A 27,772-nucleotide genomic window follows, 5' to 3' on the forward strand; every position below is an offset into this window, starting at 1 on the left:
CTCGGCAGCACAGATCAATTAGGCTAATGTTTACCCTGCTAGAAACCAGTCAGCCTGTCTGGTCAGAAACAGTGGAGGACTGCAGTGACATTCTGCATTAGATAATAAACAAACATGTTCTTTTTTTATATTCATGTGTAGGCTAAATTTTAGAACCTAAACTTTAGGTGACCGGTCCTGACGTTAAAAAATAGTTTGTTGTGTGCATCTGTCCAGAGAGAAGCATGTGTAGACTATAGTTGGCTTCTTTCCTGTGATGAGCATAACTGTAACCTAGTCGACTTATTCAGATCTCTGTCTGAACTTCAGCTGTTTGAGGGGTAGAATGAAGCGCACCAAATCAATAAATGGAAGTTTGCTTCAATAGCAGTGCTTTAGTTTGGCAGTCCTGGGAGATACTAGTGTTTTTTGCCATTTGAATAACACTTCATTTGAGTAACACCTGGTAAAAAAAGTCGGAACATGATTTATTTATATTGCAAGATATACAATTTTATTGAACTAAACTAAGTACCGTTGGGTACCAGTACCGAACATCAGGTGCCGATTCCAGTACTACTATTGGTTCAATTGTGAGTTACCTAACTCTAGTGAAGACAGAGGCTGATGTCGCTGTGGGAGGCATGCCTGCTGGGGGTTTCTATGGCAACGGCCCACACACCTGCCTCCGCATCCAAGGATGCAGTAGGAGGTTGTGGGTGTGTGTGCATGCGTGCGAAGCACATTGGCGAAGCAGGCCTGCTGCACTGCAATTTGAATGAGAATGTAGAGACAGAGTGCCATGTTCCTCTCATCGGTAAACAAGTAAATAAAACACAAACAAGGCTACAGAGGCAGTAGATTGCTCAGTATGTCCTCATGATTCAACTCATGAGTGTGTGACCACTCAGTATGAGAAGTGGGGGGTGTGAGTGGGAAGGGGCATGCTTTGGGGCTTGGTTATGACAATAACAATAACAATAAGTTAAATGCACAAGCTGGAGAAGTGGAGTTTTGGAACACCACAGTGGGCTTCTGGAACACCACTCAACAGGGTGATGGAGAGAGCAAAGAGGGAAGAGCGAAGAGAGAGAGAGAGAGAGAGAGAGAGAGAGAGCGAGAGCGAGAGAGAGAGAGAAAGTGCTTACTTTGCCCGTATAAACTGGCGCCGAGCTGCGACAATTGACCTGACGACGATGGTGATGGAGATGCCAACATCTGGGGAGAGAGAGAGAAAGAAAGAAAGAAAGAAAAAAAGAAAGAAAGAAAGAGATGGAGACAGAGAGAGAGAGAGAGAGACAGAGAACAAAGACAATGTGAGTTCACGTGAAACATGGGTGAAGAGCATTACTAAATAATAGGCTATGCTTTGCACAGGTTTACACAGGTATAATAGAGTACATTAAGTATATATACTCTTGATCCCGTGAAGGAAATTTGGTCTCTGCATTTATCCCAATCCGTGAATTAGTGAAACACACTCAGCACACAGTGAACACACAGTGAGGTGAAGCACACACTAATCCCGGCGCAGTGAGCTGCCTGCAACAACAGCGCCGCTCAGGGAGCAGTAAGGGGTTAGGTGCCTTGCTCAAGGGCACTTCAGCCATGCCTACTGGTCGGGGTCCTCCATTATAGATCAGTGGTTGAGACACATAAAAGGCTGCTTTTTAAATCGGTCACACATACAAAACAATCTGTGGCTGTGCACTCTTAAGATAAAAGTAAGGCTCCACATTGCAAAATCCCCATCTAATTTATGGCATGGGCTTAACAATATGAAGTCTCTGCTGAAATTAGCTTAACATTACGCTACGGATTTATGCATTTGTGATGCATTTCAAACACATCAAGTACAACAAAAGCAAGCTTAGTGGGGAAAATAGCTTTGTGTAAAGGAAACCACAAAATCTACTGATGATGTTTCCTGTCCCAAATTGCAGACACAGGACAACATGAGACTGTGTGAGAAACCTTGCTGTTGTCTGAGCACACACACACACACACGGATGTGTCATCTAAACTGGCTTTGAGACAGATGAAAAGAAAAGCACCAGAGGGCTGGCTCCAACATCAGATGCAGCCTAAACCTCAATTCTCACATGCCACGGAGGTGACAAGTCTCAACTCAAAGGTGCAGAAGCACACTCTCGCTCTCTCGCTCACACACACAAAACACACACCCACGTATGCTTGGTGAAACAGCATACTCAAAGCAGTAATGACCTAGACCATTTAAAGACTGAGTAAATAAGAAACACATTATGATAGAGGGACCAAAAACATAACACATGCTATGGCTATAATAGCTATTTGCTGACAGTTGAGTTAACCTCAATTCCTGACAGGTTCACAGACTACTCCTGACAGGTTACAGCTGAGCCTACAAGTAAGCTTATATAGCAACCTGGTCACAATGCACTGATATTGTCAAACATACTATACATTGATAAATGAATACATTTTTTTAATAAGTGATGGGATTTAAAACTAAAGCAGTAGGTCTACACTCCAACAACAATCCAATGGTAACTGCAAATGTTCCAGCAGAGGCTTTGATGTACAATTAAACATGAACACCACCAAAAAAAAAAAAAAAAACGAAATGACACCTGAAAGGAGCAAGGTGACCTCAAAACACTGTGAACATGCCTATGTGTGTGCATGTGTGTGTGTGTGTGTGTGTGTGTATATATAGCCTATGTGTGTATTCGCCACCTGACATATGGCTTACTTCCTCTATGTGCATTCCGAGTGAGTTAAGTGTGAACACCCCAGTGGAAGCAGCAGAGCTCCACAGGAGAGAAAAGACAAGCCTAGCAGACAGGCCAGCGTGCAGCGCGCTGTGGTCCACTGAGACACACACACAGAGAGAGAGAGAGAGAGAGAGAGAGAGAGAGAGAGAGAGAGAGAGAGAGAGAGAGAGAGAGAGAGAGAGAGAGAGAGAGAGAGAGAGAGAGAGAGAAAAGAGAGAGAGAGGGGGGGGAGAAGGAGAGGAGAGAAAGAGAGGAGGATGAGAGGAGAGAAGGAGAGAGAGAGCGCTCTGCTGACTGTCAGATTAGCTGCAGCCCATGGGCTCTGTACTGTAGCTCAGTGGCATGCGAATCCCAGTAGTGATACAGAGCCTCAGACACAGAGAAGCATCCCTCTGACAGTGCATGAGTTGGGGAAGAGACAAGCCCTGTGGTGCAATCAGGACATCAAACGGTGGATCTACCCAACCAGCACAAGCAGAAACTAGGCTATTCAAGAACAATGGATGGAACGAATCACTAAACAAACATATAGGGCTGTTAAGTGATTCATTTTGTCGTCAATTATACTGTAAACCGACAATTAAATTATTTTCCATATTTTTTTTCTGTTTGCTATATAAAATGCCAGATTTTATATGTGTCAGATTTTTAGCGCTATTGAGCTCTTTCATCCGTTGTGTCTCCACTGCAAACAGGACCTAAAGGACTTACCAATGCAGCCTTTGCTCCATGATCACCATTATAATTAGATGAACTAAAATGCCATGGCAGCTGCAGCAAATACGCTCACCACACTGATGCACTGTTGTTAAATCCATAATTAGCATTAATGTATTCAGCTACAATAACCTAAATATTCTTACTACGCAAATGATCACCATGGAGAACAAAAACACTTCAAATTTCTATTTTTCATTCTGTCGCTCACAGGCTACATATATACCATCAAAACTTTGATTAGTTAAAGGCTATTTTTCAGCTGATGTTAGTTTGTTCATTTAGTGCATCTGATCTTACAGCTAAATGAATTATTGTTTACATTTAGCTTATGTGCATAGGCCACTTACGGTATGTCTATGTACGTCCTTCGGTCTGTTTAATACAGTATATTGATGTATATTTACATACATCCTGACAATGTGCACACTATTCTTCTTATCAATTTACATTTATCCATATTGGTTTTATATTTTGCTGCTTATATTTTCCTTTTCATTTATTGGACCCGTAACAAGTACATTTCCCTGGTGTGGGAATTCTTATATTATTTTACCTTATCTTAAAATATGGCACTTGTCTTCCACCGACACCTTGTTTAAGCTTAATTTACATCACACGCCAATGCAGGAGCCGCCAAGCAGTTTTAGGGCCACTCAAGAGGAACTTATTTCACCCCCAGACAAGTTCCTGAAAGTGATAGTGCAGGGGGCAGTTCCTGATTTTGGGACATAAAAAGGTGCGCGCTGTGGAAACGGCCCTAATGAGGATGCTGTGAAGTACAGCTAGCAGTGTTTAAGTTGACTAATACAATAACCATCCAATTAGGGCAGTGCAGAACTGAGGATGCGCTCTTTGACGTCCAAAACACCCAAGTTACTGTGGAATCAAAACAACTCTTTAATGAGGTAGGGCTAGGAGCACTGTAGTGACAGAACTGGAAGGGTAGCAAGTAATGCACTATTCCATTGCCAGCAGCAAATAGACCGACTCAGCGTAATGATTACAAGACCCCATAAAATACCTCAGTCTACACCAGGTCCTCAAGATAAGAGGAGTCTCCACTGTGCTCTAGCACAGCTCCCACTCGTGTTACCTCCCCATTAGAGCCAAGGAGCTGTGCCCAAAAGCATAACGCTCACATCACAACGCTCACATATGCTCTATCAATTAGGCTTTCCTCAACACCCCTTCCTGATTTGTTGGATCGTGGCAAATAATCTTCCATTGCAACAACTTTCTCAAAAATAAAACCCAGAGTTGTACATTTAAAAAAAAAAAAAAAAAAAAAAAACAAACATCATCTCCTGTGACTAGAAAAGCACATAGGCCTATATTGTGTTACCTGTTCAGTAACAAACTGTCCAAAGAGCTGCGGTGGAGGCATTCACACACCACTCCACACCAGACACATTGTCATTACAAGGCCATGAATGGGAACAGGTGTTCTCTTGCCCACTCAATCTGCTCCTCTCACTGTCCTTCAGTAGGAGAGCAGCATTGTCAGACATGAGAGATGGAGGTGGCCGTCCCTGGCCACCTATGAACCTCTATTTTGCCAAAGCCCTTACTTGTTCATTCAGTCTGACTTTCTGTGGGGGGGGAAGATCAAAGAAAGATGACACTGACATAGGCGTGAAGGGATCGCTTATTTGCACACTCATATGTTCTCATTTATTTTATTCTTCCCAATGAGGCAGGGGTGACGAGCAAACCAAATCGCCTGTAAAAACAAAGTTAATCGTCATTTTCGTGTTATGTTTTCAAGTCAAGACGTCAAGAGGGATCCTGTGTGGCCTTGATCCCCACTCATACTCCCACGGGTATGCATTTCCTTTTGATATTGACTGACCTTTTAGCCTACACCATATTGCCTTGAACAAAGTGTAAGGTTCTGCTGGATATAAAAAAATAGTTTTTCTCCAGGGGCCTCAAGAGAGAATCCCTGAACGGATTGTCAGGCAGTGTTGGACGTAGCTTGCCAGACTGGAGAGAGAGTAGGGGTCTGTACCAGCTGATGTCCTCCAAGTCCAGATATGACTAGCTTTCAACCGGCTTAACTGATTGTCATGTATCAAATCTAGTTAATAGATTGTCACAGCCACTGGCACCATCCAGGCTGATACAGCTCAAACAAGACAAAGAGCCAGTGAACTGCACAGCTAGACTTGTGCTCATATTCCCATCAAATAGTGCTGGGCGGTATACCGGTTCACACCGTATACCGGTGTATATTTTCGTTATGATATGAATTTTTAATATACCGCCATACCGGTGTATTTGATTACACAACGTTTGGAACGCTGCGCCGCGCGACAGTGTTTCAGACAGGACTTTCTTCACGCGCACACATGGTGCCAATGCGAGGCACAGTGAGGGTAAACACAAAACACCTTAAGTTTTTCCCCGGAAGTATGACCCTTAAGGCTTAATTTCTCCTTAGGTAGGGTGTTTATTTAAGGGTGTTGCACAGAATACCTTAAATTGTTTCTTTAGTTAAGAAAAAACGTTAAGGGTTAGGCTACTGCATTTAAAGGGATTTACCGTCACGAAAATTCTATTGAGATTGTTTAACAGCTGTAACTAGCTGGCTTGTAGGTGATGTTAGTTAGCAACCCACCGAACACAGTGAAGTTTAATGTTCTTATCGTTCATCTCACCTTAAGAATATTCGCTGAAATTATCCAGGTAGCAAGTAAAGCATGTTATAGACATGCACTGAGCAATACTAGCTGGCTAGTTAATAATGATCCTGACGGTCATCAGTGAACCAAAACGAACTTTGTTAATGTTTTGCCTAGCGAACCGAAGCTCATGGCAGGCTAACAAGACATCCACATGAAGTTAACGTTAGCCTACCACTAACGTCATGTAAGCCACACAATAACAATAAGGCATGTTTCTGATAGGCATATTTGACAGAGTAAGCATATTAGCAGAGAGGTTTTATTTTAAATTGTATAATTTTCAAAAAGTATAATTATTGCAAGTTGCACTACTTTTTGTATTGTTTTATACAAAATGTTTGAAATTTGCACAGTAAAAGTTCTGTATTTTGACTTCAATTGTCTTTGCATTCTGATTAGATTCTTCATTAGAATCATGAGTGGCTCTTTGTAAACAGCATCATTTTCTGGGGCCATGCAAAACTGCATTACCACTAATCAGTGTGGAGTTATTCTACATCATGACAGTAAAATAGACCATCCTTACTCAATGTACTGCAGCAATTCCTCTCCCAACTTGTAGAAAATGCTGTGAACATCTAATTATGCATGGAAAAAAAATTCCGTCATATACCGTGAAACCGTAAGAATTTTGAAAAATACCGTGATATACATTTTTGGTCATACCGCCCAGTACTACCATCGAAGGACAACACATATCCAATTTTTCCTATATTTTATGATGGGCATTACCAGCAGATAACCGCTGTGCCAATTCTGACTGTGGCTGCATCGACTGCTCGACGCAGCGAGGTCTTTTACAAGTGTGAGCATTAGTAGCGAGATTTACACTGACAGGGCATCCCGCATCTGCAACCCCAGGATTTACTCACGAGAAAAAAAGTCAGAGAAAAAATAAGACAAGGTCGCCTCGAATATGCGTCAATGAAACCTATCTAAATGCGGTGGCATTTCGGTTTTGCCTGAGAGTAATAGCAAGCCCCGCAAGTCTCAGCACCTAAGCCTTTACACAGATCAGTTGACAGGGAACAGCAGGTAATCCTTATCACGCATGCTACCATTTATATCTAATGAGGTTGTGACCTTTTGAGGGAAACGAGCAATAGCAGGACTTATAGAGGTGACCTCCGATTGACCCTCCAAAACAGTCCACGCCTATGAGGTGGCCAGCAGAAGGTGAAATGTTCAATATATTTTTTTTTTTTTTTTTTTATTTTTTTTGGGGCTTTATGCCTTTAATTTTGACAGGGCATTGGAGAAGGTGACAGGAAGCGAGGGAGAGGGAGAGGGAGAGGGGCCGGACTCGAACCCGGATCCCTGTGAACATGTGGATCCGAATATGGTACGGCCGTTGTAACCAGTTGCACCACAGCGCCCCCCCCTCCCAGAAAGGTGGACAGTTCTGTGTGCCAGACCAAGTCAACTTGCCTGAGTGAAGGTCATGAGGCGAGAAGCTACTTCAACACAAAAACAAAGGCTGACCCCACACAGTGCAGATATTTAATAGTTGACAGCAAATAGTGAAAATTACAGCCTTGCATTAGTGATGACATTCAAAAAAACATGCAACTAAAAATAAGATTTTCAGTTAACATTTTTTCCCCCACAAGACACAACGCTTTCCAGACACATCATCATAACAGCAGTGTACACCTGAATCACAACAGCACTATTTTTCAACACAGAAAACAAACTTGCCTTTTGGGAGAAAAAGGCAATGAAAGAGCCTCCAAACCAGAAAGGGAGGTTTTTCCATGAACAGCTTGCAGGCCCCCTACACACACACCCCCCCACACACAAACACCCTCCAGACGCTCATTGCCTTGGACGAGGCCTTCCCTCCCCAAGGTTTTGGAACATGCTGTGGCACACTTACGTCTTTTTCTGATCGATGTTGGAACATCGATGGCTGGCCGTAGTACATGCTTTCATCAGGGTAGTCACTTTCGACCCCCTCTACAAACTTCTTTCTTGTAGCACTAAACATGCTGTTTGTCACCTGCAGGGGGGAAAAAGGGAAGAGGTTTGTTTTTTTTTCTTTTTCTTTTTTCTTTTTTAACCGCGGCAAGAATCATTGATGCTCATTTTCAGTGGGGCACAACGACTCCTGCAAGCCTACGACGGGGCAGGGTGGGGTTGGAGGAGTTAACTACCATGGCCAAACTGAGCATCCAACAGGGATGCTGGCTTAACAGCCAGGGAAAGACAGAAAGAGAGGCTCTGGCTGGGCCCCATCGGCAAGCATAGCAGGGCTGAGACCAGAACAGCGTGCTGGTGACAGCACTCGTGGGGGACGAGGCTTATCTCCAAGGAACACATTGCCTCCTCGCGGGCTTCTCGACACAAAAAAAACTTAACCCCACTCCTCCCGGTCCAGCTTCCTGCGCTTGATTTAGTAGACCAGCACCGGAGGACGGCAGGCCGTCCGCAGCCATTACAAGCACTAGAAGAGTCTAATGAGCTGCTTCTGTGTGCAGATAAAGAACAAGTCATAGAGGCAACAACAACAACAACAACAAAACAGGCACACACATTAGCCTATACTGCAGCTCCTTGCTGTGCGTGCAAATTACTGTCAAAATAAAACAGATGCAAAAAAGCATGACTGCAAGATTTTCTTCCCCACCGTTTCATTTCACTTTAGGAATCAGGCATTATCTGTTATCCAGGCTGCCTGGCTGTAAAGAAAAGCAACGCTCTTTGTTTAGCCGACGTGCTGCACACATGACAACGGATGAGGATGGGGCTGTGGAGAAGCAAAAGAGACAAAGATGCTACCACTGACGTCTCAGAGAGCCTAATCACAAAATCGAATTCCATCATCATCACACTGCAATGCTTCTGGACTACCTAGCTTGTGAAACTCGACACGTCGCCAAACCAAACCACCGCACGAGTTCACAAACTCTCTCTAAAATATTAACAAGGGCAAGCCCTGGTTCACCCTTTGTCTGGTCTATAGTTGCGGGAAGTGAGTGGATTCACTCTGAACCAGATCAAGGCTCCGTTTATTATTGGGGTGGAGTGTTACTTATGAAGCGGAGGCAAAGAGTTTAATTTTTAATCAGACTCGACCTTTGAAAGAGCATAAAGATGAAAAGGAAAGCCTTGCTGGCTAAGCATTAAATCTGGGGCAAGAGCTCCATGACACTGTAATCAAGAGCTTGTTGGGCTGAGCTGCGGGACTTGGGGTACGTGTGTGTGTGGGGGGGAATATAAAAATATAAAGACAGGGGATTTGCATTATGTTACAGTGGCGTTTTCATTTGCAGAGTTTGGCAGTGATGTCTGTGGGAAGCCCAACACTGTTTGTTCTTACGCATTTCACTTTTCCCCTCACATTTGTGGTGCACATTTGCATCTCCTTTAGTCTAAAGGCTTTAGATCAAGAATAGTTGGAAAATCTGCAGGATTGAACACCACAAATCACGACGCAATTCTACTTCAGACATGTGTCCCAAGCACATCATTATGCAAGGTGATTTGGGAGAAAAACATTGCCTATTTAAAATAGACAATTTTGGGACAATGTATCCTTAGTACTGGAAGATAGGAAAAAGATCTGCATCAGCTTTAACACCCTAGGCTCTGGAGGACTGAGGGAGGCACTGTGCAAAGCATCAGAAGACCGTGAATGGAGAGACAGGGGAGCTTGTTGAGACGCTTGTGCTTTGTGTCCCCACAGCTTTGGCACAGGCCTCTGTGGCAGGGGAGCTTAAGAGCAATGCTAGCGCTAACAGCCAGGGACAGATGGCTATGTTTATTTATTTATATTCTCTGAGATGTCAGGGATATCTGGGGTGCAAGGGATTACCGAAACAAACAAAAACAGAAAATAAATGCTCCTCTTCACTGTGAGGTACAGCTTCACATAATCTCTTTTCAAGACTAGATGTACCGCATAGCGGTACAAAATATGACCGCCGCTCAGTCCTGTACATCCGTTCCGCGAAAATAAATCACACTTCAATTTGTCTCCATATTTTACTCCATCCCCACTCTTGAAACTTTTGTGTATGCTTGTTTGGCATGCCTGAGTGTGTGTCGCGGCTGCACAGAAAGTACCCTACTGGTGCTGAAAAGGTGAATAGATTGTAGAATAGCCAAAGAAGATGTAGAATTGTTATAAAACCTTTAAAATCTCTAAACAATCACAAGTAGGGCAGTTTATCACAGTTCATCCATTGCAACTGGATTGATGAAAGGTCACTTACACCTGTAGGCTACATTGTATTTGGGAAAAGCAAAAGGTATCAGCATAATGTTATTTATTTATTTATTTTTATGTATTTATAAACAAAAACATCTCTGTCAGTTCCATGCCGTTTTCAACAGCTATCAAAAACAAAGGTCATTTTGGATGGATGGATTTTTGTGAATGTTTCTTCCTCTACATAAGATTTTAGTCATCTTTAGTTCATGTAATACTTTATTGTCAATGCACAAATTAAGTAACAGTAGTCTGAAACGTTATTGTTAATGCACAAATTAAGTAACAGTAGCCTAGTCTGAAACGAAATGCTGTTTTACATCTAACCAGTGGTGCAAATAACTGACATGTCCAAATGGGCCTTGATGAAATCGCCGCTAGACTGTTCATACACATTTTAACGGGCCAAAGTTGAAGAGCTTTTGTCCGTTATTGTTAGTGCAAATATAGGCTGATTCATGTTCCCTTGCATTGTTTAACTGAGGTCCATGGCTAGTCTGGCTTTCATCAGACCAAGCTCAATCTTTTAAGAAATCAAAAATAAATAGCGGGCAGATCAGGCTGGGTTCACCAGCCTAGTCCATAGGCACCCGATATTGTTTAATTTTCGATTGAGATATATACAGGCTCTGGCTATTCTAAATGCAAAAATGCATCAGGGAGTTATGACAAAACGCTAACTAACAAACTAGATCCTAATAGAAAGTTGTTAGCTTCCTAAGCTACAGGTAGGATTATAAGGTAGGCCTATTGACAACATAAATTGTCAATAGGCTATGCTAACGACACAAATAAAATCTCCTTTGGAAACCAATGGCTTCGCCTTACAGTATCAAGCGGGACTTAAACTGTCATATCGTGGGCGAAAAAGTTGTAATAACATTCCGCGTAGCTCCATGAGTCAAGGAAAACGCGAATGAAGTAGCCACTTCTAAATGGGACCCACTACACAGTAGCTTAAGGTGTTTTGCTAAAGCAGCCATAATGAAATGAAGGTGTCATTGTTTGGATACTTCACACACGCGTGCTTTTAATTTCACAGACTACAACTACCAAGCTGTAATCAAAGCACATCGATTCCCCTCTCACACCCTGCACGCACTTAAAACAAAATAAACAGGCGTCTCAGTCTCCGCATGTATAGGCAAAACTGTATCAGACCGGTGTAACGTTGGTAAATCTTCCATTGCACAGAATGATTTTTGTAGCACGTGCAATAAATGACAGTCGAAAGATACAAACAGTGCTGCTATACATTTGCTTGGTATAACCGCATTTATAGTTTTCTACAAATGCAATAAATCAAATGCCTCCATCACTCAACCAACGCTTAACGGTAACATTACCTAGGTCCTTATTGATATTACAAGATTAACGTTATTCTGCAGTAAAAACCAAGCATGTCCGATAAACATCCTCAGATTTATTTCGGCTTCAAGAAGAAATGGGAATTACACTTCATGTGAACATCGTCCCTATCCTTATTAGATGTTCGCTGCGGTAAATTACAGTCCTTGTATGAAGCGTTCCATTGTTTTTCCAACCCACTTTTAACTTCCAACAAAATTACGCCTCACTGCAACGATCGCCATCTAGTGGACAAACGACTACTTCGCCAATACTGAAAATGCAGCCATGATGATGATGATGATGAATATTTATTTTGGCTTTCTTTTAATCCTACTGATTTTCATTTTTTACCGGGGCAAATCACAAATGAGTGATTATGAGCCAGGTTGATGTGGGCCCTTGAGACCAACATACCATAAAAGATTCACAGAGAACTGTGTCTGCCCTACCCTCCTTTCGGGGGGTCCAGTCCAGCGGGGGCTGCAGATGAAAACGAAAAATGACGGTTCCATGCTATCCATGTGGGGGTACATGCTCACCAAGTTTTGTGTACCCCGGTCTTTCAGTGTCCCGGAATCCTTGTTGGTGTATCGTCACTAAATGTACACATAAATTATTTTATTGTAAGGCCCCCATGAACGAAAGTACACAAAACTTGGCATGCATTCAGAGGGTGTCATAATGATCCTACACTTTTAATTTAGGTGCAGTTTTGACCTTGTCAGCCAGAGATATTGAGATGAAAACACCTAATTTTTTGCTTTTTAATTTTTAACTAGGTGGCGCTATACATGAAATAAGTGGTAATGGGATGGGTTGACATGCCCCTTAAGACCAACATACAAAAAAAGGTGGACCTCCTAGGCCCTACGGTTCTCGAGATATTCACAGAAAACTGTCTCCGCCCACCTACAGGCCAGTTGGTGTAATATAACAGAAATTCATTTATTGTGTGGCCCCCATGAACAAAATTCCACGAAACTTGGCGTGCATTCAGAAGGTGTCAAAATGATCCTACACTTCCAATTTCGTGCAGTTTTGACTATGTTAGGTCACAGATACCTACAATTACAACACCTCATTTTTTACTTTTTGTGTTTAACTAGGTGGCTATACATGAAATTAGTGGTTATGGAATGGGTTGACATGGCCCCTGAGATCAACATACAAAAAAAAGGTGGTCCTCCTAAACCTTACGGTTCTCGAGATATTCACAGAAAACTGTGTCTGCCCTACCCTCCTTTCGGGGGGTGCAGTCCAGCGTGGGGGCTACAGATCAAAACGAAAAACGATGGTTCCATGCTATCCATATAGGGTTACATGCCCACCAAGTTTTGTCTACCCCGGTCTTTCAGTGTCCCGGGAATCATTGACGGAAATTTGGACATGCGAAAAAAAAAAAAAAAAAAAAAAAAAAAAAAAAAAATCTGACTAAACCTATATGACCGCCGCTTCGCTGCGCGGCGGTCATAATAATATATCGATAATGACAATAGCTCCCATTCACAGTTTTTTTTGTTTGTTTGTAAGCTATTTGGTGTGTGGATTATCTCATTTTTTTTATACTCTTGTATTGGATCCTGTACCCCTCCAATTTTGGCCTGGGATGTGTGTGACCTTAGCCAAAACTGCTTCTTCCAGGATCGTGATGCCTACAGCCCAGACAAGTGCTCATTCCTTTCAGATTACTGTGCACATCTGGCTGTGCATAAAGAGGAGATGGATCACTCATCAAACACAGTACTGATTTTCTTACATGGGTGAAAGATGGGGAGAGAAATTACATGAGACAAGCCCAACATGCTGCAAATGAGGCGAGTCATGTTGACTGAGACAGGTGTAGTGGTGTTGTATTTGACTTTTAAGAAAAAAAAAGAAACATGTGATGCATCACTATTGTAACTAATCAATAGCTCATGGATGAAACATATATGCTAATAGTTTAAAGCTAATAAACAAATACACTAAAAGGAATCATTTACAGATTAAGGCAGAAATTAAGGCCTCACTCAGCCTCTCGGAAGGGTAACATATTAAATCACGGGCTAGTTAGCAATGTAAGCTCATACGGTCTAGTGGTTTTATCAAGAAATACGCAATCCCTTCCTCTGTTCTCTTGTGACCAAGCACACTTAACAAACACATCCAGGGCATCAGAGACACACCAGTTGCAGGAGGCTCAAGTGTGGGAGAGGACACTGGAACTCATTAGATTCATGTGTCTAAGATGGACACTTCCTGAAGTACACACAGCCATGGTAATCAGACTCCTACAGAACTGCTAGGCGACTGAAGTGAGGCACCATGAAGTTGCACTGAACAGCAAGCTTAATTGATTCAGAAATCTGTCTGAATGAAATTAAATTAAGTAACCTTTGGTTGCTTTATTTTGTAAACAAGGATTAGCCTTCTTACCAGTACAGCAAAGACAATCATATCTACACAGACTGCATTTTGTTGGTGATGGTGTGTGTGTGTGTGTGTGTGTGTGTCCGAACGCGACCATGTGAGGCAGCTGTGGGTCTTTGATTGTACTGGCACAGATGTAACATCTGTGGCGGCAAAGCAAAATGGCAATTAAAGTCTTGTGATCTTTGAAGGTTGGACTCCAAAGTAAAACAGATGCAGTTCAATAAAGGGGCCCATGGAAGCAGTGTCAAACAGCCCGCGAGAGCTTTCAGGAAATATGATGCGAGTTCCTGAACTATAACATGATACAGAGTCCTATTCTTAAAATATTAATACCAAATCTCACTTAGTAAGTCAGATTAAACCAGTGTGGTACCATCCCCCAGCAACAGCACTGCCAGCTTGTTCTAACTTCATGGCACACTGACGGAGCCTTGTTCTCATATTACAATACCAACATCTCCATGAAATATGCCGTTACATGTTACATAAAACAAGGACTGTTTCTTATTATATAATGGTGATGAAAGGCAAGTCTTTTGGAGACAAAGTAAAAACGCATCAACTGCTTTAGGTTTGCGAAGCAAAAACAGGCCTTCAGGCCATCACCGTCATCATACACAACCCAACTGACTAATCAGACCTAGTTGAAGCTGGAATCACAACTTGTGCAGATTTGCCAGGCCTACTGTTATGAGACTCATAAGCAGCTGTTTCTTAAAAAGTTCAAACATCAAATTCTAGAGCATGCTGCTTTCTGTATTTCGGTGAGCACTGAACTCTCTCTGTATAATTGATCCTGTTCAAACTGACCTCACGGTTACATAATCACATCGTCTCTGTAAAAGCCAACTGCACCTCCTTCTCAGTGGGTGGAAGACAAGGCCTCTGCTGCTGAAATGGCACAGGAGTTGGTACAGACTCTACCTCACACAGATCCCCATCAGTAAACCATCAGCCACGAGAATTCTGCTGAAGTCCTTGGCTGAGAAGTGATTGGCTGTGCTTGGACTTCCTTGCTGAAGTTCTTGGCTGATTGTGTGCTCAGCATGTGTCAGATATGAAAATGTCCCTCTTGTGGGGTGGTATTCAATAGGAACAGTAGGAGTGCCACCTAGTTTCGTTCCTAATTTTAAAAGCCAAGTGTCAGGATCTACACTACTTCTACCAGTTCGGTTCGTTGTCTTGTGGGGTGGGATCTGGTTCTATAAATGAACGGTAGGTGTGGCTGTGTGGCATCCAGTTTTCAAAAGCAAAGTGTCTTGCTGATGCGTTACTTTACATCTCATCCCTGGGTTCTCTTTTATAATATGGCGAAAATTACGAATATTCTCCTGGAATTGGACAGTAAAACAGTTTTCATAGCAGAACCCCCACAATAGCTTGCCGTGTAATTGCTCAAGCTTTTTTCAATAAGTAGAAAACACACACACAGTGATGGGAAGATTACTGACAATCACACCCACAAGTTCAACCAAAACAAAAAACAGACCAACAACACTCTATACATTATCCACTGTTCCTCACCGCAGACTGGGGGTTAATAGGGAGGGCCTTTCTTCAGCCAATGGCAGTCCAGTAAATGAGAGCAGCCACCAGCCATTGGCAGCCGAAGACAAATAAAGGCGAGAGGGGGGTGGGAGGAGCAGACAATGTTGCCATCTGTGCAGCAGATCTGCAGACAACATCATCTCCTTCCCACACACACACACACACACACACACACACACAATACGCCCAGTAGTGTGCCCTATGCTACAGCTGTGATGCAATGACAGCAAGGCATTAGGTCAGAGTGAAACAAAGCTGCTGGCAGCTGTGGGAGGATAGACTACGTTCACATCCATTGTAGGCTGTGAAACAGAACTGCCAAAATGCATTAGCAATAATCAGATACATTCATCTTTTTATCTTTCTGATTAAGCCAACAATATACGGGTGAGTGAGGTTAGAAGTTGAGAGGTTAGAAGTAGACAGTTAAGGTTACGTCTGTAAGCCCAGAAATCTCATCGGACAACAATTCAGCACTCAAGTACTGAAAACAGCACCCGTCTTTATTCACTTATCTGATAGGCCTGCCACACGGTGGACCGCTCTGAGGCCTTGGCCACAATGGGTGAGCCTACACACGGTCTCCCAGCTTGCTGAAATTCCACCTCCACACACATCACACAAAACCCACTCGTCCTTTCAGGAACACTGCACACTCAACACGGAAGGGACGCAGTCCCTAGACGCCATTGTCAGCCACAAGAACTCGGTGTTCTCTACCTAACCTGAATCTAACCTCCCCTTAATGCAAAATGGTGATTTCATAACTAGGGGATAAGGCATAGGAGACATTTATCCTTCTTAATGAGTCACCTTTTACTTCCCTAGGTCCAACATCATCTTCCTTCTAAAAAGTGGTGGGCTATAGAGAGTAGAAGCTAGGGCTGGGTGGCATAATTTGACAAAGTCCTGGGTGGGGAGCGTGATCCAAAAGCTGGTGGGGAAGTGTGTGTGTGTGTGCATCTATTAACAACTGCACAATTATTCAAACTCTCAAAGCCTCCTCAGTCTAGTGGTGCAAGTAGAGGTTATGGAAAAGTACTTTAACAACCATTTTATTTTCGAGGTCACTGCCAGAAAGTCAGTCAGAGGGCGAGTCATTTCTGGTACGATAATTCACCTGGGAACATTATTCTGTAAAGATGACAATTTAAAAAATACGCACTCTAACCACATTAGATATTCAAAATATCATAAAGAGGTTAAGTTTAAGCATGGATTCTTTCTCTACTTCCAAGGCAAACAGTTTAACCTTCTAAAGACCAGTTGCAGAACTGGTCCCAACTTCAAGGCCAGAGCTCCAAAGTATTTAGCGAGAGTGAATATCTGCATCCGGAAACATGGCCCTACACTTAAGCTGCTCTTCATTAAAAATGTAAACAGATGCAAATGTATTCATGGCCCCACTCGCGCATATAATACCCACTCAACATCAGCTGTGCAGCTCTGTCCTGCGGATGAGTAAGGACCTGGCAGGCCCAGGAGCCATGGATGTGGGCACACTGCCAACAAAATGCTTGCCCTCCATCCACATACACAGACGGGTCTGTGACAGAGACATGGGTGTGTGTTCAAAGTGGGTGTGTGTGAAGGCTGCCAGGAGGTGAGACAAATACAAAACACACACACACACACACACACACACACACAACCCTAATTTCCTCCAGCTACTGCACTCTATGCCCCGTCTTCTGTGAGACCAGATGTGCTGTGCCCCGATTGGCCCAGATGTTGAGCTTGGTGGGTGGGATGGAGGGTGGAGGGAATGAGGGCTGAAAGGCAAACGATGACCCAAATCTCAAAATCTGGTCAAAGAGAAGAGACTCTTCCCCTGGGCATGATGAAGCCTACCCGATAAAGGAGAGATGGAGAGAGAGATGGAGGGAGAGAGAGAGAGAGAGCGAGAGAGAGTGAGCGAGCGAGCGAGAGAGAGAGAGAGGAACAGAGGGTGAGAGATTGAAGAGATGAGATAAGAGAATGTAAGACAGAAAGGATGAATAGTAGGGCGGAACAGGATGATGGAGCAAGAGTGAGAAGAGAGATGGAGAAAGAGGGAGTGAATGTGAGAGAGGGAGGAAGGAAGAGAGCAATAGAGGGTGAGAGATTGAAAGAGAGAATGTAACACAGAACACAGAAGATAGATGAATAGTAGGGCATAACAGAGAGATGGAGCAATAGTGAGGGAGAGAGGGAGAGAGAGGGAGGGAGAGGGAGAGGGAGAGAGAGGGAGAGGGAGAGATAGAGGGAGAGAGAGGGAGAGGCTCATCTCACACTACATGCCTTTTCTCGCCTTTTCAGGCACACTAGCTTTTCCTCCTGCTGCTCCTCTGAATCTAACAATGACCAGCTGGCTGCAAGAGAGCCTCCACACACAGTCCACACCACAGATGATCTTGTTCCCTCAGTGCCGCTTCAGTACCCCAAAGTCAGTGGGGGTGTGGTGGACATGGACACACCACAGGGCGTGTTAGGGCCTGAAACCCAACAGGCCTGGCATATGGGCAGCCGTGGCCTACTGGTTAGCACTTCGGACCTGTAACCGGAGGGTTTGCGGTTCGAACCCCGACCAGTAGGCACGGATGAAGTGCCCTTGAGCAAGGCACCTAACCCCTCACTGCTCCCCGAGTGCCGCTGTTGATGCAGGCAGCTCACTGCGCTGGGATTAGTGGGTGCTTCACCTCACTGTGTGTACACTGTGTGCTGTGTGTGTTTCACTAATTCACGGATTGGGATAAATGCAGAGACCAAATTTCCCTCACGGGATCAAAAGAGTATATATACTTATACTTGAATATGGGCTAATGACCACCACCTGACCAACTAACCAATTGTATTCCTCCCCCAAATCAGGCTGCAGTGACAAAACCCAAACTGATTTGCAGGATGGGCATATTTGACATTAGGAAAAGCAGGACACAGCACAGTGCTATTTCTTTGCCTGGTGGTGAAGAACTGTGTCAGCGCAACACATAGCAATGAGAAGCAGAGGACTCCTCTCCCTCCGGCACAGATGATGAAAGCTGGACCGCTTCGCCGGAACATGAATCAGCGGCGACACGTGGAGCTTTCCCCTGATTAAGAGCCAGGGCTCAAGATACCAAACCCACTCTCCATCTCTCTCTCAAAGTCGACCACTGTTTGGCACTGTACCAAGGAGCAGCAGAGCCTGGTGAAATGAATATGGCTCTACTGTAATGATCCACATAGCCTTCTTGGTCTCGGGGATTCACACAGGTTAGCAGAAGAGATTGAAAGATATAGGAGTTTTTGGAAGGTAGGCTAAATCACTTGGTCAAGGCTTTTGTGTTCTGATAAGAGAATTAAGGGCCCTGTCAAACAAGTTGCGTGACGAGTCGAGCAAAATCAAAACTGTCCACGGAACTCTATATGACCAGTGTGTGTGCAAATGAACAAAACAATTGTCAGTCCTTAGCGTTAAGTGTCATATTCTCAGTGCTTACACTGAGTGCAGAGTAAAACGTCCAGACGGGTCCAATCATGAATCCATTATGGTGGTCAAAAGATCATGTTAAATTACATTAAATTACAAGGCCGACAAACTCCATTTCAGCTAACCTGACATTTCTAAAGAAATTAGAGTCAATGGTTATAACCTTACATGGCCTATGTAAGTGCTGACTGCCCTCAGTTCTGTGCAGAGCTATGGCACTTCCATCAGAACAGAAATGATCTATGATCAGAGAATAACAAGAAACCAAGATAATGGTTGACACATTTCTTGGCACTGCCGAATTCTCTACACAGGAAATACCCCAAACACTGAAACACAGTGTGGTGAAGCCTAAATCTCATTGCCATGGCAAAGGTTGGTCTAGCCTGCTTCTGTTCTCCTCTCTGGACAACACAAATTCTTTATTGTTATACAGGTCTTGGCAGCAGTGGAAGTTTAAAACACTGGTCTCAAACAGCCACATCTGATAGACTAATTCCTATTTCAAGGGTCATAGCAAACTTTCCACAGTGGAAGTTTTCTTTTCTCTCCAGATAGTTCTCACACTAAATGTTATGAACTACAATATTCCAGAAAGGATCTTTACTTCTCAATCTCCCTTCTCCTTACCATTCCACTGCAATGCCAATCAACCACTTGGCTTTGGAAGGCTGCCTAGTTCCAAAACCGGAGAGTGCGCTGCCCTGAATGCCCAGCACAGCGACCACTGAAGCACGCTGTCTGTCATGCAGTGACGTCAATCTCTTTTGACAGGAGAAAGTCCCAGGTGACAGGTTTATATTTCTCTACCTTCTTGGAAGATACTCATGAATTTCTGTACACCCGAGTAGGCCTATATTTTCATTCGCTGTCAAATTCTCGTCCAATATTAATGGCTGCTTCAGTGCATAGAAGTGTGCAAAAGGGAAAAATCTGATATATCTGCAAGCCCTCCTCATCCTAGCAGGACAATGATACAACATGGATAGATACATTCAATCCAACATATGGCTTGAGATCACAGACACTTAATTATTTAGCAGGCCTGTTGCCGCTGGAGACTAGCTCCTCAGATGGGAAAGAGGGCGGTCAGAGGGATTCTCTAGACAGTTCACATACAAGCCAAAATCCCTCTTGACAGTGAAGGACCCGTTCAACAGAATCTCAGGACCATGTGACACTGCTCTTGCCTAGTAACTTGAGTGGCAAATGTAGGTTAAACCTCAAGATTTTGCCTTCAAAAGGAGGGTGCTCCAAATATAAGTGAATAGTGATCGATTTGATGAATGCATGGTCAAGTCTGCAAAATGGGCCTATAATATTTCCATACAATTAAAAATGGTCTTTCACTGAGAACTAAGCTGTGCTGGATTGCCTTCACCCCATCAATAAACGGATCCCTTAGCCGCTGTGCCGGAAGTGAACAATCCTTCACATCCGCTGGACTTGGTCCAATGCTTGAAGGCTGTTCTGGCAGACCTAAAGACTGGGTCAGAGCAGACACGTGCAGTGTCGGGAAGGCGAGGTTTTAGCAAACAATGGGCTGCTCTTGACTGCAGAGCACTGACCAGTCAATGTTTCATCCCAATTGGAATTGAAACACAGTTTTTCCTCTATTGCAACTTGTCTGGACATGGCTTTGGGCATGGAGGGTTCTAATAAATTACACTCTAGAGCTGAACCAGAAAAATGTCAACAAAGGAGAGACTAAATTTAGCCAGTGATAGAAAGAAAGAAAGAAACATTGCTACTCTGACCACTTCACATAGAGGGCCACTGGATTTACAATGGGAGACTGAAGTGCCACACTCGAACACCAACAACGTTCAAGAGGCTGAAAAAATTTAGGCCATCACCTCCTTGGCTATGAGGACAAAGACCATTAGGAACTTGGTCGAACAGGGCAAGTTGAAACAATGAGGCATCCCCAGGGGGAATAACTGGTTTGAGGGTAGGCTTACTCACCACTGATGCAGAGCAGCATCGCAAATTACATTTCACAATCACAATACACCATAGGCGGAGTGAAGTCAGTGGGCGGTGAATGTTTACATGTGCACTACGCAAAATACTGGACATAAGTAAACAAGTCCACCTTAGTGAAAATGCCTCAGTTCACACCCTCAAGAACATTTATAAAGGGTAGATGGGGACAAGCGTTTATATTCATACGAGGCAGGACAAACAGGTCAACTGTATTCATTCAATGGGCATGACACTGGCACAACATCTGCTTGATAAACCTGTAACAAACACTGGTTGCATTGACTCTTCTTGCATTTGACTGTGAAGTCACAAATCACCATATTAAGCCAAGTGAGCACAAGGCATTGCTTTCAGTGGTCCTATGGATGTAGCTTTAGGTTGCTTAAAATTAACAGTCTTAAACAAGGTGCTTTCTGCCATCGTAATCCCAGACGTCAACACTAAATTAAGTGGAAAAGATGATACACAAATTTCTTTCTTTTCAGACTTTTTCACACAAGCACTTTAAGGAGCAGACATATTGTCAGGTAGGCCTTCTACCTGAAATAGGTGTTTGCAATGAATTTCTCCTAATCTAGCTAAGTAAGAGAAAACACTGTTAAATGTTGTCTTTCAAAATGCATACAAACATGAACACTTTTCCTAGATGTCATCTCTCTGGGAGGCCTTCACATTCAGATAACTGAATGAAGGTCAGCTAAGATTTCCATCTCCCAGGGCCAAGAACAAAACAACCTTGTGCAACCCTGTGTCTCATCCTTACCAAAAGCCCACAGTGGAGGGCTCCCAGTGGGGTCGGCCTAATACAAGCCTTGCCCGGCTAACGCTTTGTTGGTTACAAAAAGTACCTCAGCAGGGACAGCCAACAAATCCAATCCCTCTCAAACGAGCTTGAAATAGAAATGGTGTTCATACAGACTTAATGATCGATTGATTTCAACCCCCTACGCAGAGCAACCTCTTGCAAAGTCAGGTGGATGGAACGCGATGTGGGGAGCTGTGTGATCGTACTGATGAGGATACTTTGAGAGAGGACACACACGCGCACACGCACACACGTGGGTAATTGACTTCAAATTGAAAGTGACTTCTGGAACATTTTGCATTTCCTTTACATAATATTGGAACAGGCTAAGGCTCAATTGTGACTCTTCACTCATGACTAAATTTTCAGAATAAAAACTTTGCTGAACGAGGTAGGCTATGCTGAGCCTACAAAGAAGTCAGGTTAACAAGTATTCCAGGGATGGCAGTGTCCCCCAATCATATTTTATTAGTTGTGTAAATATATTGCCGTGTTTATTGCTGCTGAAATTCTGCCCTGCATGGCAATGCTGGAAGAGAGAAAACTCATCTTAAGGCACCTGAGGGCTTTCCCTTAACACAGTGACAGAAAATCTTCCCACACCTTTGGCCATCGTGCATTATTAGTCTGCCTTGATCAGGAAGGGATGTATAACATCCATTAGCTGATGGGTATATCTGGATGCATCAACAAAAACAATTAAACGTGTGTGTGTGTGTGTGTGGGTGGGTGAGCGAGAACCAGAAAAGTCCATTAATACACCAGTCACCATTTACTGATGTTTTGACCTGCACAGAGAGAATGAAACAAACTAAAATTGACCAAAAACCAACATGGGCTGTCCCTGACAAGAAAAAACAAGCAGCATATATTCCACACTGTGTTCAGGCTCTGTAATCTCCCAGCTCCATATACCCAGCAAAACCACCATTGAATTCAGGACTTAATAGTCTCTAAAATGAAACTTGGGCATAAAATTTAGGACATCTTTCAGTTAGGGGTATGTGACAGTGGGCAGTGAAAGGATGGGGTGCTGAGGATATTTTCCTGGCTCCGAGCAATCAATCTTTTCACAGAGCAATCCACAGAGACAGAGAGAGAGAGAGAGAGAGAGCGAGAGAGAGGAGGAATTCTTCCTTTCTTAAATCACCAGCGAGAATCCCTTGGGGACAAACGGATGCTGATGCTCGTCTAAATGATGTCAGAAGTGATATAACGAACATACAGGGACAAGACGGATGAGAAGCATGGGGTCTCTGGGAAGCTGGCAAACATCTCTTCCACTCATTACATGGTGCCCTCCTCGCTTGGACAAAAGAGCCGCAATTCATCTGCTCTGCTGTGGGAAAGTCTTTAGTCACAGCTGCAGCTGATTTGGATATTTAATAAATTAGGAGGGTAGAAGTGGATAGGTTGCATGCCAACAGTATGCAGAGAAAGTGAGTGCAAGTGCGTGTGCGTGTGTGTGTGTGTGTGTGTGTGAGTGAGTGAGTGAGTGAGTGAGTGAGAGAGTGAGAGAGAGAGAGAGAATGAAGAAGACCAGCAAGGAGACTAATCACAGATTTCTGTGAATACTCCTTAACCAATTTAGAATGTAAAAACAAAGCTGTGGCAAAACACATCATCAGTGCTCTGATGCATGAAACTTCTAAGACTGCCTGGTTTGCTGCAGTCACACTGTAAGCCTTCCAGGGAACAATCGCTTTTCATCGTTACATTCAGATGGGATTCCCTACCTGGCATTCACCTTGATTTTTCACTGTACTGTTTTTAGATCAAAGACAGCAGTGTGTCCCTCATACTCCCACTAGCCTAATATAAAAAGTAAAACAGCCCCCTTTGAAACTGACAGTACATGGGTAATGGCAACTATGCATAACAGACAAAGACATGTTGTAGACTAGTCTTGGCACAGTTGATTGCACACAATCTATAAAAAAATATTTGTTCATCATGCAGAAATATAGCTTTGGTGAAAAAGAAAAGCCGAGATAAATGCACTACCCATAGTTCTCACTAGTCTCACATAGTTCTCTCCTTAAAATTTGGTTCAGGTTTGGCAGTGAAAGCTAATGTAAATATTATGTCCAATAGAGAGAAGGCTTACACAGGGCAAATTTCGAGGTAAAGATGACATACTTCAGTTGTCATTCCTCAACTGTAACAAATTCCTCAAACACAGTATCCGTTGACTAATCTCAATACCAAGGAACAAGTAGGAAGCCGAATGCCTACTGCCAAACTCAATGAAATAGTCTTACTATCTACTGCTAAATAGGCTATCAGTCGAGGCCACAGAGGTATGACTTGGGAGAACAAGTACAATAGGTACATAATTATAAGAAACTAACTATTATTACGTTAGCTTACTCCCACTATCACATATGATTAAAACCGTTATCTTACCGTACTATATTAAAACGTTAGTTTCTCTTGTTCTTACAAACTTCCGTGAATTACAACCCCACTGCCACAAGTACAACCAACAGAGCTGCCTCATAAACGTTTAAAAACCGGGGTCTCTTCACCATCTGTAACATTACTTTAAATAGTGGTGACGTGGTTATTGGCAAGTCGGAGATAACGTTACTGTATTTAACATTATATTGAATCATGTAAATGCTAAATCAGCAAAAAATGAATTAGCGTAACGTTACCTAAAGCTACCGATCTAACGTGCCCCAGGTGGGTTACCACCAAGCAATTCACAAGGCTATTACCTGATGTAATGAGCCCGCTGACTAAGTCAACCACTGCATCAATCAACACATGTCCACCTAAACTGTTTTCAGTAATGAAGCAAAAACGTTTACCAAAAAGCTAACCTTATCAACAGTTAACGTTTGTCAGATAGCCATTCAGCCCTAACGTTAACGTTAGTCTGCCAGATGAGTAGCTAGCGTTAGCACACAGCGATATCTCCCCCCTGTAAGGTTAGCCAGAAACTCTGTAGGTTGTTTGTTAGCTATATGTGACCAACCACGTACAGACCAGGATTTACCAAATGTTAGATTTCAATAAGTTGCATTAGGGATGGCTACAATAAAGTAACTTAACAGCCTAGTTATGCAGAGTGGCTGACTGCAACCCCGTGCCAGTGACAATCTGGTAACGTTATAGCCACAAATCATACTACAATGTTTCAATGGACACACATTCAAAAGCCAAAAGTGTAACATTATATCATTTCTACATAATGTTGTCTACGTTAAGTGGCAAACCATAGCTTTCTTGCAATACACTGAGCTAGGAAAACGGATATTACCTGGCTGGACGGGCTGGAGTTAGCTAGGTCTCGTTAAAATGACAATTATTTGGCTAACGACCTAGCGATCAAAACGTTAACATTATTTGGCTGTTGCAGCTAAAATTGAACACAGAGTTGGCACTTCTGCAAATTTCAGTAAACATTAAACTTGATTACACACAGATAAACAGTCGAATTACGTTGGGTTCATTGCATTCTTCAAAATGCATAACGATATACCAACCAATCAATTTGAGTAAGATTTTGATTAGGAACTTCATGGCTTCATAATCAACATAATAAGCAATAGCTAACATAGCACTTGCAATGGTGAGGGACCAGGTTGGATGGCTAGACGGCTAAGTAGCCACGACCAGTAAAGCTAATCTTACCTACCAAAGGCCCTGGTGGGTTTCTGTTCCCAAATCTTAGCATGATAGCCTAGCTTACTATTTCGCTCCCTTTTTTTAAATCTAAGCTAGCGAGGTAGCTTTAACAGCTTGACTACAACGAAGCCCTGCTATCGTTAGCCGCTGTATTGGGCCTGTTATGGCTCCGTCCAAGGTCCTCGGTCCCTCTCGAATTATACAGCCGAGACAAAAACTACAAGCGATAAACCTACCGATCGGTTGTGGCCCACCGACCGGACAAAATAACACAAAATTTACATTATTAAGTACCGAAATATTTCGGGTTCTCCGTGCATCTATATCCTTATTGACTAAAATGGATACTGTTGCGGAAAAAATCGGAGAAAAAAAAACTCACCGCATTAATTTCTCTTCTTCTCGTAGATCCAAGATGGCTGTGTGTATTCCACAACTGAGGATGCTGGGTGAATGGCCTTTACCCTCTGACCTCACCTCGACCTCCAAAGCAATTTCTCAGGCGCAACTTTTGCATTTGCCAACCAGTATAAAATCGTTTAGATAGCAATACTGATATTAATAATTATAATAGTAACAACAATGATTATTTAGCCTACAATAATTATAGTCTAACAACAACAATAATGGCATCATCTGCAGCAGCAATAGGCCTACTAGGCTACTATAATAAAACATCAACATTAGTAGTGGTAGGGCCTAGTAATAGTAGTAGGCTAGTAATATTAGTAGTAGTAGTAGTATTGTAATTCACTATTAGCTGGCTTACCTGCTTGTGTAATAAGATCATTACAACTGATTAGGCCATATGTAGTCCTCTATGAAGACCCAGCTCTTTAGAGAACATCTACTCTCATAGCAACACTTACAACAAGTCTTACTGATCCTAGCACTCACCAGCCGTTAAACTGACAAGTAACTGTTAAAATACAGCACTCACCGACGCACTTATTCTTACTGTACTCTAATGTGTTTTTTTTTAAACTGTCCTAAAATTGTGAGAATTGTTCTAAAACTTACTGTTTACCATGTTGTTAGTCGCTTTGGTTAAAAAAGCGTCAGCCAAATGTAATGTAATGTAATGTAATGTAATGTATGTAGGACTCTTTTCCTCAGTGGTTCCATGTTGGTGGAATGAGTTGCCCAGTGCTCTTCGTTTCTGTGATAGTTTTGGGTCGTTTAAGAGGGGTCTAAAGGCATATGTGTTCAACATGCACTTAGTTCTTTATGTGCATCTTATGCGTTATGGTTTGTATAATATTGTTTTATTTCCATTAGGCTGTTGATTAATTTGACATTATTGTTTATTATTGATATTCTCCTTAATGTAGTCTTACCATGTTATTGTTTTTATATTATTGATTGAATGGACTTTATTGTTTATTATTACTTTTTTCCCTCATTTTCATTGTTTATTTCATTAGGATATTGATTGAATTGATATTATTGTTTATTAGTGCTATTCTCCTTATTATAGTCTGACCAACAATTTAATCTGTTCCCTGTTAAATTCAAATATTATATTGTTTTGTATTTGTATGTCGCTTTGGACAAAAGCGTCTGCCAAATCCCATAACCATAACCACAGTAGTAGTAATAGTAGTATTGTTGTTGTTGTTGTTAGCCTATTATTATATTGTAACACTGTGGACAAGCTCAGGGATAGAGATGGGGGCTAGAGGTGAAGTTTCTGTTGCTGTAGGTTTTATTTGCCTATTCATCTTACAGCCTAGGCACCAGGCAGCAGAAGATGTCCACCCAAGTAATTGACCACCCCTCACCCCAATCATAAACCCATCACAAATGGTTGGCACTATCTTTGACACTGGATGGAGCAGGAGACACACAAACACTTGTGTATGCATGCACACACACACACAAACAGGGGGGAAAAGGGGGAACACTGGGGACATGCAGTCCAACAGGGGGTAAATGCCCTTGGCGCTATTCTATTTTAAAATCCTAGCTCAGTTATATTAGATAGATATGTTTTTAGTTTGTTTTCGTCTCACATAATGTCTGGCAGTGAATTATATGGCTGTTGACAGGAAATTTGAATACAATTGTTAAAGCCTTCCTGTAGGCGTATACAAACCAAAAGAGTATATATACTTAAACCAGTGAACCAGACCTTCCTAAATGGCACCTCACTCAGTGTACTCCTGATTATAACCTAATTATAAAACATATGTCAAAACCATATAATTTTCGGAATAAGAAATAGTAATGGTAGATTGT

General features: G+C 42.7%; 1 protein-coding gene across 7 annotated transcripts in view; it reads right to left on the reverse strand.

Moving 5' to 3' along the window:
- Window positions 1–26,011, reverse strand: part of LOC125310559 (CCR4-NOT transcription complex subunit 2-like) — a 39,039-nt gene extending 13,028 nt beyond the window's left edge. Inside the window, exons 1-3 of one of the 7 annotated variants that reach the window (XR_007196321.1) lie at window positions 8,498–9,214; window positions 8,016–8,138; window positions 1,128–1,197 (exon numbers count right to left, since the gene is read on the reverse strand). Coding sequence is in view for 6 of the 7 variants with exons in the window: in XM_048268083.1 (XP_048124040.1) it covers window positions 1,128–1,197; window positions 8,016–8,138; window positions 8,498–8,632 (328 nt within the window). In the remaining variant the exon portion in view is untranslated. Of the gene's footprint in view, window positions 1–1,127; window positions 1,198–8,015; window positions 8,139–8,497; window positions 9,216–25,544; window positions 25,702–25,828; window positions 25,850–25,916 lie in introns of those variants that run through there. The other 6 variants (XM_048268086.1, XM_048268087.1, XM_048268085.1 and 3 more) reach the window with 6 other exon arrangements.
- Window positions 26,012–27,772: the final 1,761 nt, after the last annotated feature.

This window comes from Alosa alosa, chromosome 17 (assembly GCF_017589495.1).
Source record: "Alosa alosa isolate M-15738 ecotype Scorff River chromosome 17, AALO_Geno_1.1, whole genome shotgun sequence".
In the NCBI taxonomy this organism is placed as follows: Eukaryota; Metazoa; Chordata; class Actinopteri; order Clupeiformes; family Clupeidae; genus Alosa; species Alosa alosa.